We start from the raw sequence: 18170 nt of genomic DNA on the forward strand, positions 1-18170 counted from the left end.
CATGCCCAGTACTAACAACATGGCGTCTATGACTAATTCAACCTTCTTTCAGATGTGTCCTCCGTCTCCGGCGGTGTGAAACGGACTCAAGAGGAAGTTAAAAAATAAGAATGAAAATATAATTAAAAGCGGTAAACACCCACAGCATAAATCCAGCTGTCCTTCCTGCATCTGTCAGTTTAAACTGTGTTGTTTTTAGTCTGGATTATGCCAAATCCTGCTTCGTAGTACAGAGGCCTGTAGGCCTGTACTACGAAGCAGGATTTGTGGTTAGTGAGGTAACTTCAGGGTTTAACCCTTCAGGGTTTTCAGTCCTACGAAGGTGGATCACTTCTTACCGGGGTAGATCACCATGGTAACTGATGCTGAACACCTAACCTGCTCCAGAGAGAGGTTATGTTCCAGATAAGAGATCAACTCGTATAAAAGCACCTCCTACTGACCAATCAGAGCTCAGTGCGGTGATGTATGATGATATTACACACATATGAAGAAGTTACAGTCATAATCCAGACTAAAAACAACACAGTTTAAACTGACAGATGCAGGAAGGACAGCTGGATTTATGCTGTGGGTGTTTAACGCTTTGAATAATATTTTCATACTCATTTTTGAACTTCCTCTTGAGTCCGTTTCACACCGCCGGAGATGGAGGACACAGCTGAAAGAAGGGTCAAATAGTCATACACGCCTAAGTGCTCCCTGTCGCCTCTCGGTCGAGCTCATCCATCATTTGAGAGCCAATCATCTTGCGTATCGCTACCAAGATTCGACCAAGATTTGACCAATCGGAGGCCGCCCTGCTACCAAGAATGGCGACAGCCAATCACCGTCCGTTGCGTCTACCAAGATTTGACCAGTCACACTCGCTATCGCTACCAAGATTGACGCCGGAAGCCACGCCCCTAGAAATCAACGTCAGGTCCCTCCCTTCAACGGAAAGTCAAGTCCTTCACCAGAATTTGTTTTCGACCCGATGTCTTTCGCTATATTTTGGGTAAGTTCATCGACATTTTCACATTATATCATATCAACCATTTATTGAAAATATGTGGTTTACATTGGTGGCGAGCCAGCACGATAGCAAGCTAATGTCATATCCACGTAACCTGGCTATCTCACACTAGTTGAAGTCGCGAACGATTCTCCATTCATAACCAACTGACGTCAGCTGATATGACACTATGCTTTATTTTAGGCAGCTGACAACACTAGTGTGTTAGCCTGTCTGTTTACATAGCACATTATGTAGCCCTACAGTTAATAACGGGCTGGCTATTTGGTAATAACACTGACGTTAACGTTAATCAATAGTACAAGACAGAAAATACGTAGTCCACAGTTTACCAACGTAATCTATGTTTCCACTCTTTATGTGTGGATCAGTCTATGTATTTGGTATTTTGCTGAGTATGCTAATTTAGCCCCTGTGTATATGAATTGTTTCAGAATGTTATAGTGTTAAGTTACAGGTTGTAAAGCAGTTGAGAATAAGACATGTAATGCATAGGTCCAGTAACTAGTTTTAAAAAATTAAATTGTTTACAGATTCTGTATAGTAAGTACATTATTAGAAAACACTGTATCACAGACAGACAGAGGCAACAACATATTGCATAACCTCTTTTGCATGAGAAGTAATGGACACAGAGTGTAATTTATGTTAGTTTAGCTAGATTGGAGATCAGGATACAAGGATATAATACGAGGATACAAAGGCTTTATTGTCATATGCATAAATAAACAAGTTATCAATGCAATGACATTCTTAGTTTGCTGGATCACTATTCTGTAGTGAAATATACTAAAAGTAAATATGAAATTAAGAAAGAAGAAAGAAATTATAATATAACATATAGCAGGCCATAATTTTACAATATAAGAGGACAGACCAAGCATATTCTCACTGTGTTTTTTTTTTTTCCCCCAATCATACAGAATGGAGCCTAAATTTAGGAGGAGGGGGGATGGCCATGCTAGCCTCTTTGACACAGAGGAAGCAAAACGAATTAAGAGGGAGAACAGGCCATGGGTGCGGGCTCTGTCGCCTGAGAGGGTGAAAGAGTCTGCGAAGATGGCTGTTCTGCGTCGCGGTGGAGACCCGGAGAATATGCAGCATCTCCTGGGCCAACATCAGATGCAGTTTGGGATATTCAGGGGCCAAACTTTTCAATGGGTGGCAGAAAATGCGTTGGGGTATGCGGGTTATGTGGTGGCATCAATGTCAGAGGAGTCAGGAAACTCTGATTCACACAACAACCTCGTCAACAAAAGAGCCTTCCAAGGGTACATCTCACATTATCCGGCAGGCCGTTATGCCATCCAGGTCAAGCGGGAGGTGAGATCCGCTAGAAGCCAGAGCCAACCTGCCACTGCTGCTGCTGCCACCTCCACACAGCCGCCCTCCAGCTCACCACGGCCCTCAGCCTCTTCACGAGCTGCAACCACCACACAGCCGCCCTCCAGCTCACCACGGCCTTCAGCCGCTTCACGAGCTGCAACCACCACACAGCCGCCCTCCAGCTCACCACGGCCCTCAGCCTCTTCGCGAGCTGCCACCTCCACACAGCTGCCCTCCACCTCACCACGGCCCTCAGCCTCTTCGCGAGCTGCAACAACCACACAGCTGCCCTCCACCTCACCACGGCCCTCAGCCTCTTTGCGAGCAGGCCATCTCCACCTCAAAAATCACCTTCGTCAGCCCAGAGAGCCTGCCTCCTGCAGTTGAAAGGAAAGGCAGACCCTGTATGCCTAACAGCAGTGTGGCAAATCCCCACATCTTTGTTTTGCCCCCTAATACTGCAGGGATGGCCCAGCTAAAACAAAGACTGAACATAACTCCATCTGCTGGTCTTAGGCCGCCCTTCTTTGCAGCTCTCGAGCCGCCTCTCCAGGCAGCTCCCCAACCTCTCAGACCTCTCCTGCTTGTGCCCAGACCTCTCCTGTGTGCAGCCCAACCTCACCTGCCTGCACCACAACCTCTCTTGCCTGCCTTCCAATCTGTGATTCCTGCAGGTTCTTCCCTGACAGATGTGCCTTACACCACTCAAAATTACCACAAGAGGAAAAGACAGGAGGAGGAACAGAGTGGCAAAAGGAAGAGGAAATACTCCAGGAAGAGTGACGCCGTCACCTGCAAGCAGTGTCAGAGGGAGTGGGACCCTGCCACCCACCAACAGTACTTTGGGAATTGGTACTGCCAGGCCACAGCCACCGTGATTCTGGCTGAGTGGAGGGCTGCACTTGAAGCCTGGGAATATGGCACAAAAAAAGATACTCGACCCTGATAACTCTGTTCACATTAGCCTATATTGTATTGTATTATATACTATTTCATATACTGTATTGTATTCTAGTAATATAGTATTAATAATAATCTATTATATTCTATTATACGATACTATATTCTATTCTATTCTATTACATGGTATTATATTATATTATATGGTATTATATTATATTATATTTTATTATATTGCATTATATTATATATATATTATTCTATTAACAATAGTATTTATAATATATATTTTTTATTGTATTATATATATATATATATATATATATTCTGTTCTATTTTGTTCCATTACATTGTATTCCTGTTGATTTTATTGTTGATAAATGTATATACCACTGATTGCACTGATTTTATTACTGTACTGTTTTTTAAAATTTGTTTATAATAAATATGTTATTAAGATGACTCAATACAAGTGTTCTTTTTCATTCAAATACAATGTATAGCATACCACTGAATTATATTATATACAGTAAATATATATATACTCTTCTAGTAATAATAGTATTAATAATAATCTATTTTATTAGCCTATATTATATTAAATTATATTATAATATTATATATAAACTATTCTGTCCTGTTCCTAAATGATAGGCTATTAATTAATCACAATGGCAAGTGTATAAAGTTAATAGTCAATGCTTGTGATAAACAAAATATTGTAATATTTACATACAGCACACACTGCTTAATTTCTACCATAGATTAAGCACAACAGACAATATTAACACACCGTTTGAACCGCCTTAATAATAAAGCCAATTACATCTTTCATATCATTACAACGCGGGATACGAGGCGATGATCATCAGCCGTGTTTTGGTAGCGCGTTAATGTTAATATTTACAGCATTAATAGCTCGACGATCTGCGATAATAAAGCCAATAGGAAATAGCGATAACAATGATAAATGACCGTCATTATAACGGCAACGATAAAAGATCCACCTTAGAACCATCTATTCATGTGTGTTTGCTAAATATTAATGGCATGAGGTTTGGGTGAGACGGGTTTCGAGGCGAGGATCATCAGACATATTCTGGTAGTGTGTTACTATTTTTAGCAACCGTAGCACGACCAACCGGCTATTTCCTAAGTGTTAGTACTGGGCATAATTAGGTGTAATCCAGGATTCCATTACACAAAGAAAAGTTATTTATTTAGACTATTTAGACGACTATATCTGACTTTTGAGTGTTCCGTTAAATTAATAAATCTGTTCATTTACGCATTCATACATCAGGAGTTTTTTCTGCTGGTGCTGGTCTTCCTGCATTTGGCAGATTCAACTGTGTTACTTTAAATCTGGATTATGTGTTTAACTTCTTCGTATTTGTCTAATATAGTTTGCTCTTTCTTTGTAAAATGTGCCGCTCTGTCTGTCTGCTGACAGTAGACTTGTCCATGCCTGTGATTGGCCAGATGCTGCAAAAACCTCCCTGTTCATGTGAATGTGCTCATAACCAGATGGAGAAACCCTGGGTTGGTTTAAGGAGTTGATAACCACCTTCGTAGGACCGCTTAGTGGGATCTCATTTGTTAGGGTTAGGAAAGCCAGATAACGAGAAGATACCCTGGGTATATTGAACTCGCTTCGTAGTACAGACCTCTGGTGTAGCTGAGCAGCGTCTGTCTCTTTGAGCTCCGCCATTGCTAACTACAGCAACATACCCGGGAAATGTTCCGTCCTACGTGGTTTACGTAAATTGCGCAGTTTGTAAACGTAAGTAGCTGCTCCAATTTAACTCATTTATAATGTTACAAGGTTCATTTATTTGCCATTTTACAATGCAGGTTTGCACAATGAAATGTAAGAATAAACAGTAGATTAAAATAAATTAAATTAGAATAAAATAAACTTAAAAATCAAATGTTTTAACGGTTAAAAGTATCCGTCTAATGAAATTAAAAGATAAAAAAATACGACTGCATAACAGTATGTCCACGGTGACAGGTGAACAAGTGAAAAATAAAAATGATATGAGTTTTTATGTCAGTGTGAGAGGTGATAACCAAACAGTAACCAGGTGACACCAGTGGGAGGCAGCTGAGCGTCATAATTAATTACACTTTGCACTTTGTTCACTGTGTTATGTTCTATGTTTGTGACTGTTTTTGTATGTCTGTGTTTGCACCTTGGTTCGTGAGCAACGACACTTCGTTTTAACCGTGTACTTTGTATGTGTAAAAATTACAATAAAGTTGAACTTGACTTGATAATGCAGGTGTCTCTCCGTCTCCAACCACTGTCACAGCTCTTCATGGACACTGCAGATGGCCGCTGCTCAAAGTCTACATATACATATACTCTATAAATGTGTTTAAGATGATGCACATGACATCATAATATTTCTATTTGATGAGAAAGTGCAGCTATAAAAATGAGGTTTCTTGGGTTTGATATTTCACTCAGTGTGGCATCTATAGGTTATTATATCTTCAATAATAAAAAAAACTGTGTCTAACCATAAATCAACTTCAGAGCAAGTATTATGACATTTTATGAGTCATGGTTTAGTTTCTTCATATGTGGAATACGCTTCCATGGACTTCTAACCCCCAAAAGGCACAACTAGACCACACTGTCAACCATCATACCAAATTTGAAGTTCCTAAGTTTAATAGTTTCTGAGTTCTGCTAAAACCATAAATCAACTTAAAAGCAAATATTATGACAACATTTTATGAGTCTTGGTTTAGTTTCTTCATATGTGGCTGTAGGTTTCCATTCCTAGAAAACGAAAGTCAAGGTGAAGACAGAACACAAGACTTAATAAATGTGGGAGGTTAACCAGATAACAATACTGAAATCACTTGTTGGCCAACGTTGTGCGTCCTGGATATTCATGGGTGGGTGGGTGGGGGGGGGGGGGGGCAATTGGAATAAGATTATAAAGTGTAGTAGCCCATGTGACCTTTAGGATTTATGTATATTGTAATTACTGTAACATATTTTCATTTCTGTTTAATTAGGCTACTATTTTTTTATTTACTTGCATAATAATTTGATGGTATTGTCTACTGCCTATTTGCTGCAGAGACTGACCATTTTATTAATATGTTTGTTATGAAAACCTCAATGAAAATAGATAATACATAAAAATGTGTTCTTCAAGAAGAAACAAATTGTTTCTAACTTTCAATGTCAGAAAAACCATAATCACAAAATCTGATGAGTCATGTTTTAGTTTATTCAGATATGGCTGTAGGTTTCCATTCCTGGAAAACGACAGGTCAAGGTGCATTAAGACTGATCACAAGACTTTACCTGCAAATGCCCCTCCTCTTCGCTTCACTTCGACTTCAGTGAGAGCATTTAAAGCTGCGTCCTCAACAACATCACATCATTTACAACAAAGCAGAAGTTGGACATCACTGACTTTATACCAGCGAACCCAAATCCAGCATCAAGAGCAAAAACCAGCCCAATATTTAGAGAACTACTGAGTCGAGGAAACAGCTGAATGATGAGGTGAGTAGCTGCTTCTGCATTTCATATCATTGTTGGAGTAAATAATATAGGCTTCTTACTTTTCTCTCTTGTTTCTTGTTCTTTTCCTTTCTTCATTCGTCCCTTTCAGCTAGGGCCACATGCATTTTAAAAATGGTATTTTCTTTCTTATTCTTAACAATTATTATAAATCGATTGTTTTATGAAAGTTTCATCCCATCTCCAGTATTATAATTCTGGTGGAGAAATGCTAAATGTTGTTGTTATTACTATCCTATTATCTTTGAAACCATTTCATCCTTCTTGTCTTCATTGCTTTACTCTGTCTCACACCATTTCTGTCATTTTCTTCCTTCCTACCGTCCTTACTTGCCTCCTCCTTCCTTATCTCTTTCAGCCATATTTTTCTTATCTCTTGCCTTATCCCCTTCTGTACTTTCTTCCTCCCCTCTATCCTCCCCTCCTTCATTTTCTCCTCCTGCCTCACTCTGTTTCTTCCTTTATTTATTTATTCACTGCATACATAATTCCCCTTTGTGTTTTCTTTCATCCTTTGTTCCTTCCTGTCCTCCATGTTTTTATCCTCTCTGTTACTTCTTCTCTTATCCATTCCTTCCCTCATTTCCTTACCCATTTCCTTCCTTTCCATCCACTAATTTTCTTTCGTTTGTCCTCTGTTCCCATTTCAAGTTTTACTTCTATACCTACTTTCTTTTTCTTATTATCTTTAAGCCAACTTTTATCTTTCCAGCCGTCTGTTGGGCCATATTCTTTTCCTTCCTATCCTCTCTTCTTTCATTACTCCTTCCTTATTTCCTTCCTATCCTCTAATACTCTTTAATCCATTTCCACCCCCTCCAATCCTTCCTTCCTTTCTTCCTTATTTCCTTGCTGTCTATTAAATCAAATCCTGTTTATTTATCACATACTGTATACAACCATACACAGTACAACGTGTAGTGAAGTTATTTTGTGTTCCAGCTCCAGAAGGCAACTAACAAATAGAAAAGAAAATCTTTCCCTCCTTATTTCCTTCCTGTCCATTCAATGCTCCTAACTCCATTTCTATGTTCCTCCCTTCCTCCACATGAGATGAACAGTGGTTATACAAACATAGCACACGTACATTAAAGCTGAAGTAGGAGAGATTGGAGCAAATATGATTAAAAAAAGTTATTTTTATAAAACTAGACTATATCGTGACAGTAGTACATCAGACAGGTAACCTGAACAAAATCATGTGCCTCTGTGTCCTCCGGTGCTCCTAACGGGGTCTGCAAGATTTCACAGACTGGAGGAAAAAAAGCAGTCAAAGCTGATCTGAGGTCTGATATCCATCTACTGTCAATCACTCGCAAACTCCGACCAAACGGTCAAACTGCAGCGCTGATCAAATATGAATCAATATTATGTTACGTTAATGCCTATTTCATTCATCTTGTAGTGCACGATTTAGCTGTAAAATGAGAAAGTTTGTGACGCCGTTGCCATTGTGAAATCTGGTGAAGGAACGCCAAGCTCCGGTCACATGACCGGAGCGCATCCAATAGGAATGCTCTCTCAATGAAATGACCTGTGATTTGTCAAAGTCTCCTGTCAGGAGCTAGATTTTTTAAAGCCTGAAAACAGAGCCATGAGGAGGTGCAGAAGTCTAGTTATCTCTCAGAACACTTGAATTACAATATGCTGAAAGGTTATTGTGGAATTTTTGCGCAATGATGCCAAAAATATACTGCCTACTGACACTTTAAGAGCATGTTACTTTAACCTACTGGTGATGTGTTTTAATATTTGTTATTTTTACTCTCCATCAGTGCTGCTCAGAGTCAAACAACACTGGTGTCCAAACTGGAGGCCCTGCAGTGCCACTTCACCTGGGATCTGGACCCCAGCAGGAACAAACTTCTCCGTTTCCGTGACCGGGTGGAGGACATCGGCACAGAGGAGGGAAACAGCTGGCTGGGTCACATTTACAACCTGCGGGGGTTCGTTCAATACAAGCTGGGGTTGACTCAAGACGCCCAGAGTTTGTTCAACAAGGCTGCAGAGGCCTTCCGCCAGATGAGAAGAGCAGATGAGGGTCCCTGGTTAGTGGTGAACTACGGGAACCTGGCTTGGCTGAACCACCACCTGGGAGACCAAGCAGAGAGTCAGGCTTACCTGACAAAGATCGACGCCCTGAAGAATAAATACCCATCTCCATCCCAGGACGAGCTCCATCCAGAGATCTACGCTGAAAAAGCCTGGACCCTGATGAAGTTCAGCACAGACAAAACGCTGGCTGCAGATTACTTCCAGAGAGCCATCAAGATGCAGCCGGACATGGTGGAGTGGAACACCAGCCACGTCTTAGTGTTAGCGAGAGCTTTTACACACAGCAACACGGGGCTGGAGGCTGACGTGTTGGAGAAAGTGAGAATCGCCAAGGAACAGGATCCAGAGAACTTGTACCTCGCTGCTTACTACCTTGAGCAATGTGGTAAGAAAGGAGAGAGAATTGAAGATGAAGCACGAGAGTTAGCCAGAAAGGTTTTGAGAAATCCCGTCAGCAGCTACAGTGGTATAAAAAAATTAATAAGGGTTTACAGAAACTATGTTTCTATTGATGAGGCCATTGAATTGGCAGACGAGGCTCTGGAAAACCATCCAGATGAGAGTTATCTGAAGAGATGTGCTGCACTCTGTTACAAATGGAAGATCATGTGTTTTAGTGACAATCGCCCAAAGCAAAGCATGATAGACAGAGCAATCACTCTCCATGAGGAGGTGATTTCTCTTTACCCTCATTCTTCATTTGTGAAGGAAATAGACCTCGCAAATATATATGCGAAATCCAATCACGGCCAGGCTAAAGCTGAGCAGATGTATCAGGAACTGCTAGAAAGGGATCTGGAACCTCCAGAGAAGCAGGTCCTTTACAACCACTACGCAAAATATTTATACTACGTTCAACGGGAGCCCCAAAGTTCAATACGATATCACATGAAGGCGGCAGCCATACCGCATCAATCCTTCTATCGTGGGAACAGCATCACAACTCTGAAGAAGATTAAAGACAAAAACAGGAACCCAATGTGTACAGAAATAGAGGAGTTTCTGGAAAACCTGCAAGAGCCATAGTGTTTTGAACATCACTGGTTCTGAATCCAAATTTTTTTTTAGGTATTTCATTACCTAAAAAATCTGTACGGACTTATTGATTGAGCTGTATCCTTTAAAGGCAGGTTTCAATAAGTGTCTGCAAGTTTTTAGACTTAAGTACATTTAATGGAAGACAAAAGCTTTTTTTTAAAACTATCTAAAAATCTACTCATTTGCTCTGAAAAACTGTCAGCAGTAGTACTCTCAATTTGTACTAAACTGGCTGAATCATTCAATAACACTAGTCCTTTAAATAACATCCACTGTGGACATGTTCAAATGTTATTACTATAGTTCAGTATCACATGATTTATTAAAATAGATTTTGATCAGTGTTGATTTTCATAACTTACATGTAATCACTGTGTTTATTATATTCCTGTTGTGTTGATTGTTTTTTTTCCATAGCACTGTATTTTAAGTTTATATAAGAACTCCACTATATGTAATTTGAATGTCTGTAAGCTTTGGAGTAGTGAAATGTAAAACTCTCTGATAATGTTATAGATAATTTGATGTAACTTGAATATTATTGCCAGATGCAACTGATTGTATGTATAAAGTATGTCAAGCTATGTCTCAGTTGTACACAATAGCCTATTAATACTAATAAATATACATTATGTACACTAAGAAATCTTAAAGTTGTTTTGTTTTGGTGGTTATTATACAAGAAATTCATGTAGGCTTCACTATCTTGCAGTACTGTACTACACAGGGCGCTGATGGACGTTAATCAAAATACAACTTTCAACTTGTAAGTCAACATGGATGAACATCGCCCACATGCAGTTGTACAACTCCAAGGTGACATGTGAACAGGTGACAAATGATCAAATACGAGCCTTTGTGTCAAAGTGTTTCCCTGTCAGTGTGAAGTGGTAACCTAACAGTAACCTGGTTACACCAGTAGGTAACAGCAGAGTCATAATGCAGGTGTGTCCAGGTAACTGATGGCTCTTCATACCCGCTGCTCAGTGTGTCCACATATAGACTACTAAATATATAAATGCATATAAATATAAAATAATGCACATGTCACCTTAACATTTGATAAGATGTTGCAGCCATAAAGAATAAGGCATCTTGGGTTTGAATGTTTCACTCAGTGTGGCATCATATTCCTCAAGAAGAAATACAACTTTCTAACTTTAAATCAACTTAAAAGAAATTATAATCACAAAATTTGATGAGTCATGTTTTAGTTTATTCAGATGTGGCTGTAAGTTTCCATTCCTGGGAAAAGAAAGTCAAGGCCATTAAGACTAAACAATAGGCTTTACACGCAAATGCCCCTCCTCTACAGTCTGCTTCAGTGAGAGCATTTAAAGCTGCATCCTCAACAACATCACATCATTTACGACAAAGCAGAAGTTGGACATCACTGACTTTATACCAGCGAACCCAAATCCAGCATCAAGAGCAAAAACCAGCCCAATATTTACAGAACTACTGAGTCAAGGAAACAGTTGAATGATGAGGTGAGGAAAGCTGCTCCTGCATTTCATATCATTGTTGGAGTAAATAATGTAGGCTTCTTACTTTTCTCTCTTGTTTCTTGTTCTTTTCCTTTCTTCATTCTTCCCTTTCAGCTAGGACCACATGAATTTTAAAAATTGTATTTTCTTTCTTATTCTTAACAATTATTATAAATCAATTGTTTTCTGAAAGTGTCATCCCATCTCCAGTATTATAATTCTGGTTGAGAAATGCTAAATGTTGTCGTTATTATTATCCTATTATCTTTAAACCATTTCATTCTTCCTGTCTTCCTTGCTTTCCTCTGTTTCTCATACTTTTTTTATCATTTTCTTCCTACCTTCCTTACTTGCCTCCTCCTTCCTTACCTCTTTCAGCCATCTTTTTCTTATTTCTTGCCTTATTCCCTTCTGTATTTTCTTCTTCCCCTCCTTCTTTTTCTCCTCCTGCCTCACTCTGTTTCTTCCTTTATTTATTTATTCATTGCATACCTCTTTCCCCTGTGTTTTCTTTCATCCTTTGTTCCTTCTTGTCCTCTCTGTTACTTCTTCTCTTATCCATTCCTTCCCTCATTTCCTTACCCATTTCTTTCCTTTCCATCCACTAATTTTCCATACTGTATACAACCATACACAGTACAACGTGTAGTGAAATTATTTTGTGTTCCAGCTCCAGAAGGCCACTAACAAATAGAAAAGGAAATCATTCCCTCATTATTTCCTTCCTGTCCATTCAATGCTCCTAACTCCATTTCTATGTTCCTCCCTTCCTCCATAAGAGATGAACAATGGTTATCCAAACATAGCACACGTACATTAAAGCTGAAGTAGGAGAGATTAGAGCAAATATGATTAAAAAAAGTTATTTTTATAAAACGTGACTATATCGTGACAGTAGTACATCAGACAGGTAACCTGAACAAAATCATGTGCCTCTGTGTCCTCCGGTGCTCCTAACGGCATCTGCAAGATTTTACAGACCGGAGGAAAACAAGCACTAAGATCTGATCTGAGGTCTGCTATCCCACTCTTAACCGGAATAAGTTGACTTTACTAGAAATTTGCATGGAAACCGGTTGCACTAAACCAGTTAAGTTTTGACATAATGTCAAACTAAATAGGTTGAGTTGAATCAACTTAGAACCTTATTTTCACGAGTAGACATAACTAAGCTAACATTAGTAGTCTTTACTCAAAAACTTATGTTATATGAAATTATTATTTTAAGTTATTCATTGCTACTTAAAGTCATTTGTCAATACAACTAATGTTTTTTCTTCTAATTAAATTTTTTGTACTATTGTGGTTTTGAGATTTTATTTTTTTTAAATAAATTGCATTGAAGGGAAGAAATGAAACAATACATTTCAATTTGCCAGAGTATTTTATTGACAACAAAAAACAATTAACATTATCTGCTATATCCATGTGAATGACTGGATACATATAGACAGGCATTAAAACTGTATAAAAGGTTGAGCTGACTCTGCATCTAAGACCTAAACATTATATACAAGCATACATACTGTACATATAGTGTTCACATATTCATTATGCTACAGAACTATCATCCTCATAACAATAGACACACACCAGAATGTAAATATTTATACTTCGACAGATACAGGTAGACAACAAAAAGGCACAGCTCAAACGTTTTTTATATGGGAGCACCTTATGGATTTTGTGTATGTGTGTGGGTGCGTGCGTTTTTGTGGCCTCCTTTGAGACCACTTCACATATACTGACATATATTGACTGCGGCTGCATGGCACGCCGTGAAAAAAAAAAGGCTTCTCACAGTAGACTTAACATAGCATTTCTTTACATTGATGGTTCTTCAAGGTTTATAACCTTGATTTGAGTTCACTGTGGCCCAATGTGAGAGGTACCTGTTGGATGAACTGGAATGTGAACTTCATAGACTTGTGGTAGTTGAGATGCAGTGCATATGAAAGTCCAAACAGAAGGCACATTGCTTTAGGGAGGTCTTTAATGTTGTCCATCACAACTTCTCCCTCAATGATGACCTTCAGAGAGGCTGGACTGAGATGCAGGGAAGATGCAACCGCAGCACCTTCAGGCTCAACCTGGAGGATTCCAATCTCAATGTGGTGGAATGAGTCATCATCATCAGCGTCCTTCATAAACGATATAAACATAAGAGCACAATTATGACATTTCTCATTTAATAGCCATCAGTAATGTTAAGCAATGTAGCCTAGTCACAAGAGAGGAACACACATGAGGAAAGGTGTGAATTGGTTATGACTGCTGGAGTAGATTACACAAACACACAAATCACCCAACTCTGGTCCTTTTAGATACATATAAGACTGCATGAGGTTACTTACAAAGCCTACTCTGTAGAAGTCTGTGGGGTTGTCACCAAGGACAATGGGAAGCCCTCTGAGCACCAATGTCCGAACAGCAGTTGGCTCTGTAGTCTTTTGGGGAGTAAAATGACAACATGTTACATAGCTAGAATGACAAGAAATGAATGGTTATCAGAAAGTAGAGATGCCCTGCCGATTCAGATTTTCTTTCTAAGAACTATAATTGACAGCATTTTTTTCACCACCGCCCCGGAACCATCCCGAAAAATAATGTCAACCGTCCAAAAGTCAGTGTACACTATCAGATATTCTAAATGTTTTCCTTTTCCTTTGTTATTGTCATCTATAGTGGTTATTTGCATAAAAATACACAATTCAAATGATTAGGAAATAAATAAATATTTGCTTTGATTAAAAATGATTCTTGGCATTAGTTCTGATTCTATATTATAAGCTGCTTAGAAAAGTGAAACAGGTCACATTTCTCTCTCTATTATCTATTTTATATTGCTCTCCTTTAAACAACTAGATTTATTCAAGTGTCTCACCAAAAACGACATTTTACAAGATTGCATTTGAACACGTGTGCAAATGCAATCTTGTGTAATCTGTGTTTTCTGTTTAAAAAGTTGGCTACAAATGTAGATAGCAAGTACTACTAACCCATCTTAGAAGTGGTGACGTCCGGTTACGTCTCCAGTCTGACATGGAGTTCACAGTTGATGTGCAAGTGGTTTGTTTACATGACGTTGAACAGAAGTGCATATTTAACGCATTCAGGATGGACAGAGAGCGTCTGATGCCACGCGATAGTCGGGTGCTCACATCCAGTTAGGACACGGTGTAACAAAAACCAGTATGCAAAAGGTAATAAAGGAGTGTATGTTGAAGGACATGTAATTTACTTTTGTTTTTGGTATTAACTACTACATTTCTGGTATTGTGACATCCCTTATTGCACAACTAATACAGTAGCACTTTCTGTGACATGTTGTCATTACACAAGCTGTGAAAACAATGCATAATGTGTATGAACCAACCTTGGTCTGTTGTAAAAGCTGTGTCAACTGCTGCCCAACGTTCCTGCTATAAATGTAGAACAATCACTCATAACTCACTCAGACAAATGACGTCTTTGATGACGTCCGAAGCCTCGCTGCCCGGCCGCGTCACTGGTTCAGGAAGTGGTTCAGATCTTCACTGGTTGAATCAATGCCACTTTCCAGAAGTGAAACAGAACACTAATATTACCCCTCCTACCATTATTATATTATATCACACTACAATACAATACAATTATTGACCAAAGGATTGGTTTATACACTTAAGATGAATCAAACAATTACAATTTATTATACATGTATGTTATATACTCATAATATACTTACTAGAAAATATACATTATATTATATATTATATAGATATAAATGGATTACATGGTAATATATATTTCTTTCATTACTTATAATCATTCCCAACAGCCTTTACTGGCGCAAAATACAGTATATCACAGATCTGTGGTCCCAGTAGACCACAACCAGCACTGCTCCCAGTAGACCACTTACACTTACACACCAAAAACTGACAATAACCTGATATTTTTAGGTGGTATTTCTTTCATTTATTCATTCATTCATTCATTCATTCTCACTGTGCAATATCATAGTCTGTTTATTGTCAATACTGTATATACTGCTCCTATTTTTATACTTCCTTCTATTTAAGTGGTTCATATTTTGTTACACTTTGTTTAGCTCTTTTTTTACTGTGTTAGCTGATGCATCTTGTTTTCTGCACTATCCCCTTTGCTGCTGTACACTGCACATTTCCCCCTCGGGATTAATAAAGGAATATCTTATTTTATCTCATCTTATCTTATCACATGGTTAAGATCATATCTGCCTATTTTACACTCTTTGACCACCAGGTGGTTTCGTGTGCACATGAAGCCTCGAGAAATGAACCCTTTTCCGAACCAATTTGCTGGAAAGCTTCAAAGCTTCATGAGGCTTCAGCTCGCAATCACTACTAAAGGGAAAATGTAAATGATGTAACTCATATCAAACCCGACGTTCAGGAATTATCAGCCTCATGTGACTGAATGGAAATGAGGATAAATGATGTAAAAGGTGTTTGTTGCTGACAGACAGACTCTCCTTCTCTCTCTGACTTCAATAGTATCATAAATAAAAGTTAACGGGAAATAACAGATCATGAAAAGACAAATCTTTCTAAAAAATGCAGAAAGTTATTTTGAATCTGTTCATCAGGTATTATAAACCTCTCTCAGTGACAGGCTGCTTCACTGACGGTGTGTGAAGGAGAGATACTGCAGGTCCTTCTGCTGCTGTTCAGAGCTACAGTTAACACAGATTTTAACCAGATGGTGAATCAGAAGACAACCAAACTATAAAACGTTTAATCTGTGATCTGTTTTCACTCCGGTATGAAACTACAGTGATGTTGAGAGGTAAAGTTATCAGATCAGTCTGATCGGCAGCAGCGTCCAATCAGTAACTGATATCCAGTAAGGGGGCGTGTCGGTCGGTAAAAGACTTCCGAGATATAAGTTACATCATTTACATTTTCCTTTAGCCTAATAAATAATGTCCAGTGTTCAAAAAACACCACAGTCATATTCTGGGTTATTAAATAATGAACTCACAATCAGAATATCAATAACTACAGATGCTAATAATGAATAAATAATATAAAGAGCACTTGTCTTTATTAGTATTAGTTCAGTTCAGACATAAACAGCTGTTAAAGCTGACTGACAGCTGATCCAGTTGTGGTCAGCTGCTGCTGTCATCAGAAACGGACATCGCTTCACGTGACGCTTCAGAGGAAACGACGTCTCATGTCGCTTAAATCGTATTTCCTCGTTTCCTCTCTCCTCGCATGGTTTCCTTGCGTCTCTCCATGCTTCCCTGGTGGGAGGGACTAAGACGCAAGGAAAAGACGCAAGTGAGGGAAACAGGGATGCAATTAAGAGCTTTGGGATGCAGCCTTAGTCCCGACCACGGGAGATGCGAGTGGAGGAGGCGAGGAAAAGACTCGAGGACAGAGGAAACGAGGAAATATGTTTTTAGAGACATGAGACGTCGTTTCCTCTGAAGCGTCACGTGAAGCGACGTTTGTTTCGGATGACAACAGCAGCTGACCACATCTGGTTCAGCTGTCAGTCGGCTTTAACAGCTGTTTATGTCTGAACTGATCTAATACTAATAAAGAAAGAGGGTACGTCCCAAAGCTCTTAATTTTCGTTTCCTCGCTCCTCGATCCTCGCTTGAACCGGAAGTTGTTCTGGTGCGCCATTTTGAAGACCATCCCAAAGCTCTTATTTGTGCATCGAGGAGCGAGGATCGAGGAGCGAGGAGGCTTGCCGGAGGAGCTATGAGCGAGGAGACACCAGTATATCCTGCACGGAAGTCTTTTACCGACCGACACGCCCCCTTATTGTATATCAGTTACTGATTGGACGCTGCTGCCGATCAGACTGATCTGATAACTTTACCTCTCAACATCACTGTAGTTTCATACCGGAGTGAAAACAGATCACAGATTAAACGTTTTATAGTTTAGTTGTCTTCTGATTCACCATCTAGTTGTAATCTGTGTTAATTGAAGCTTGACTGCAGCTTGCACTTTTCTTTATTAGTATTAGTACAGTTCAGACACAAACAGCTGTTAAAGTTGACTGACAGCTGATCCAGATGTGATCAGCTGCTGCTGTCATCAGAAACGGACGTCGCTTCACGTGACGCTTCAGAGGAAACGACCGTCTCATGTCGCTTAAATCGTATTTCCTCGTTTCCTCTCTCCTCACATGGTTTCCTTGCGTCTCTCCATGCTTCCCTGGTGGGAGGGACTAAGACGCAAGGAAAAGAAGTAAGTGAGGGAAACGTGGATGTAATTTTATATTATTTATTCATTATTAGCGTCTGTATTAATTGATATTCTGATAGTAGAAGTTATGTATTAGGCTGAATGTTTCAGGGAAAAGTGAAATGGTAACTCATATCAAACGCGACGCTCAGGAATTATCAGCCTCATGTGACTGAATGGAAATGAGGATAAATGATGTAAAATGTATAAAGAGAGACTCTCCTTCTCTCTCTGACTTTAACTGTATCAATAATAAAAGTTAATGGGGGAAATAACAGATGATCAAAAGAAAACTCTAATAAATGAAGAAAGTTATTTTAAATCTGTTCATTGTTAGCTATTATAAACCCCTCTCAATGTCAGACTCCTTCAGTGACGGTGTGTGAAGCAGAGATCCTGCAGGTCCTTCTGCTGCTGGAACACTTCACCATCAACATGCTCCGTTTGTTGTTCACACCTACAATTAACACAGATTATAACTAGACGGTGAATCATAAGACAACTAAACTATAAAACTCTGGTATGAAACTCAGAGACGTTGATGTATCTGATCAAACCGATCAGCAGCAGCGTCC

At 39.2% G+C, this 18170-nt stretch overlaps 2 protein-coding genes across 2 annotated transcripts in view; both read left to right on the forward strand.

Annotated features, from left to right (window-relative positions):
* Nucleotides 1–18170, forward strand: part of LOC119488352 (interferon-induced protein with tetratricopeptide repeats 1-like) — a 202786-nt gene that overhangs the window by 165222 nt on the left and 19394 nt on the right. The gene's annotated exons all lie outside the window — the stretch shown is intronic.
* On the forward strand, nt 6537–9901 carry LOC119488338 (interferon-induced protein with tetratricopeptide repeats 1-like). The gene is made up of 2 exons (XM_037769908.1): nt 6537–6773; nt 8567–9901. The coding sequence occupies exons 1-2, from the start codon at nt 6766–6768 to the stop codon at nt 9870–9872; spliced, it is 1314 nt and encodes a 437-aa protein (XP_037625836.1). The 5' UTR covers nt 6537–6765; the 3' UTR covers nt 9873–9901.

This window comes from Sebastes umbrosus, chromosome 5 (genome assembly GCF_015220745.1).
Source record: "Sebastes umbrosus isolate fSebUmb1 chromosome 5, fSebUmb1.pri, whole genome shotgun sequence".
Classification (NCBI taxonomy): Eukaryota; Metazoa; Chordata; class Actinopteri; order Perciformes; family Sebastidae; genus Sebastes; species Sebastes umbrosus.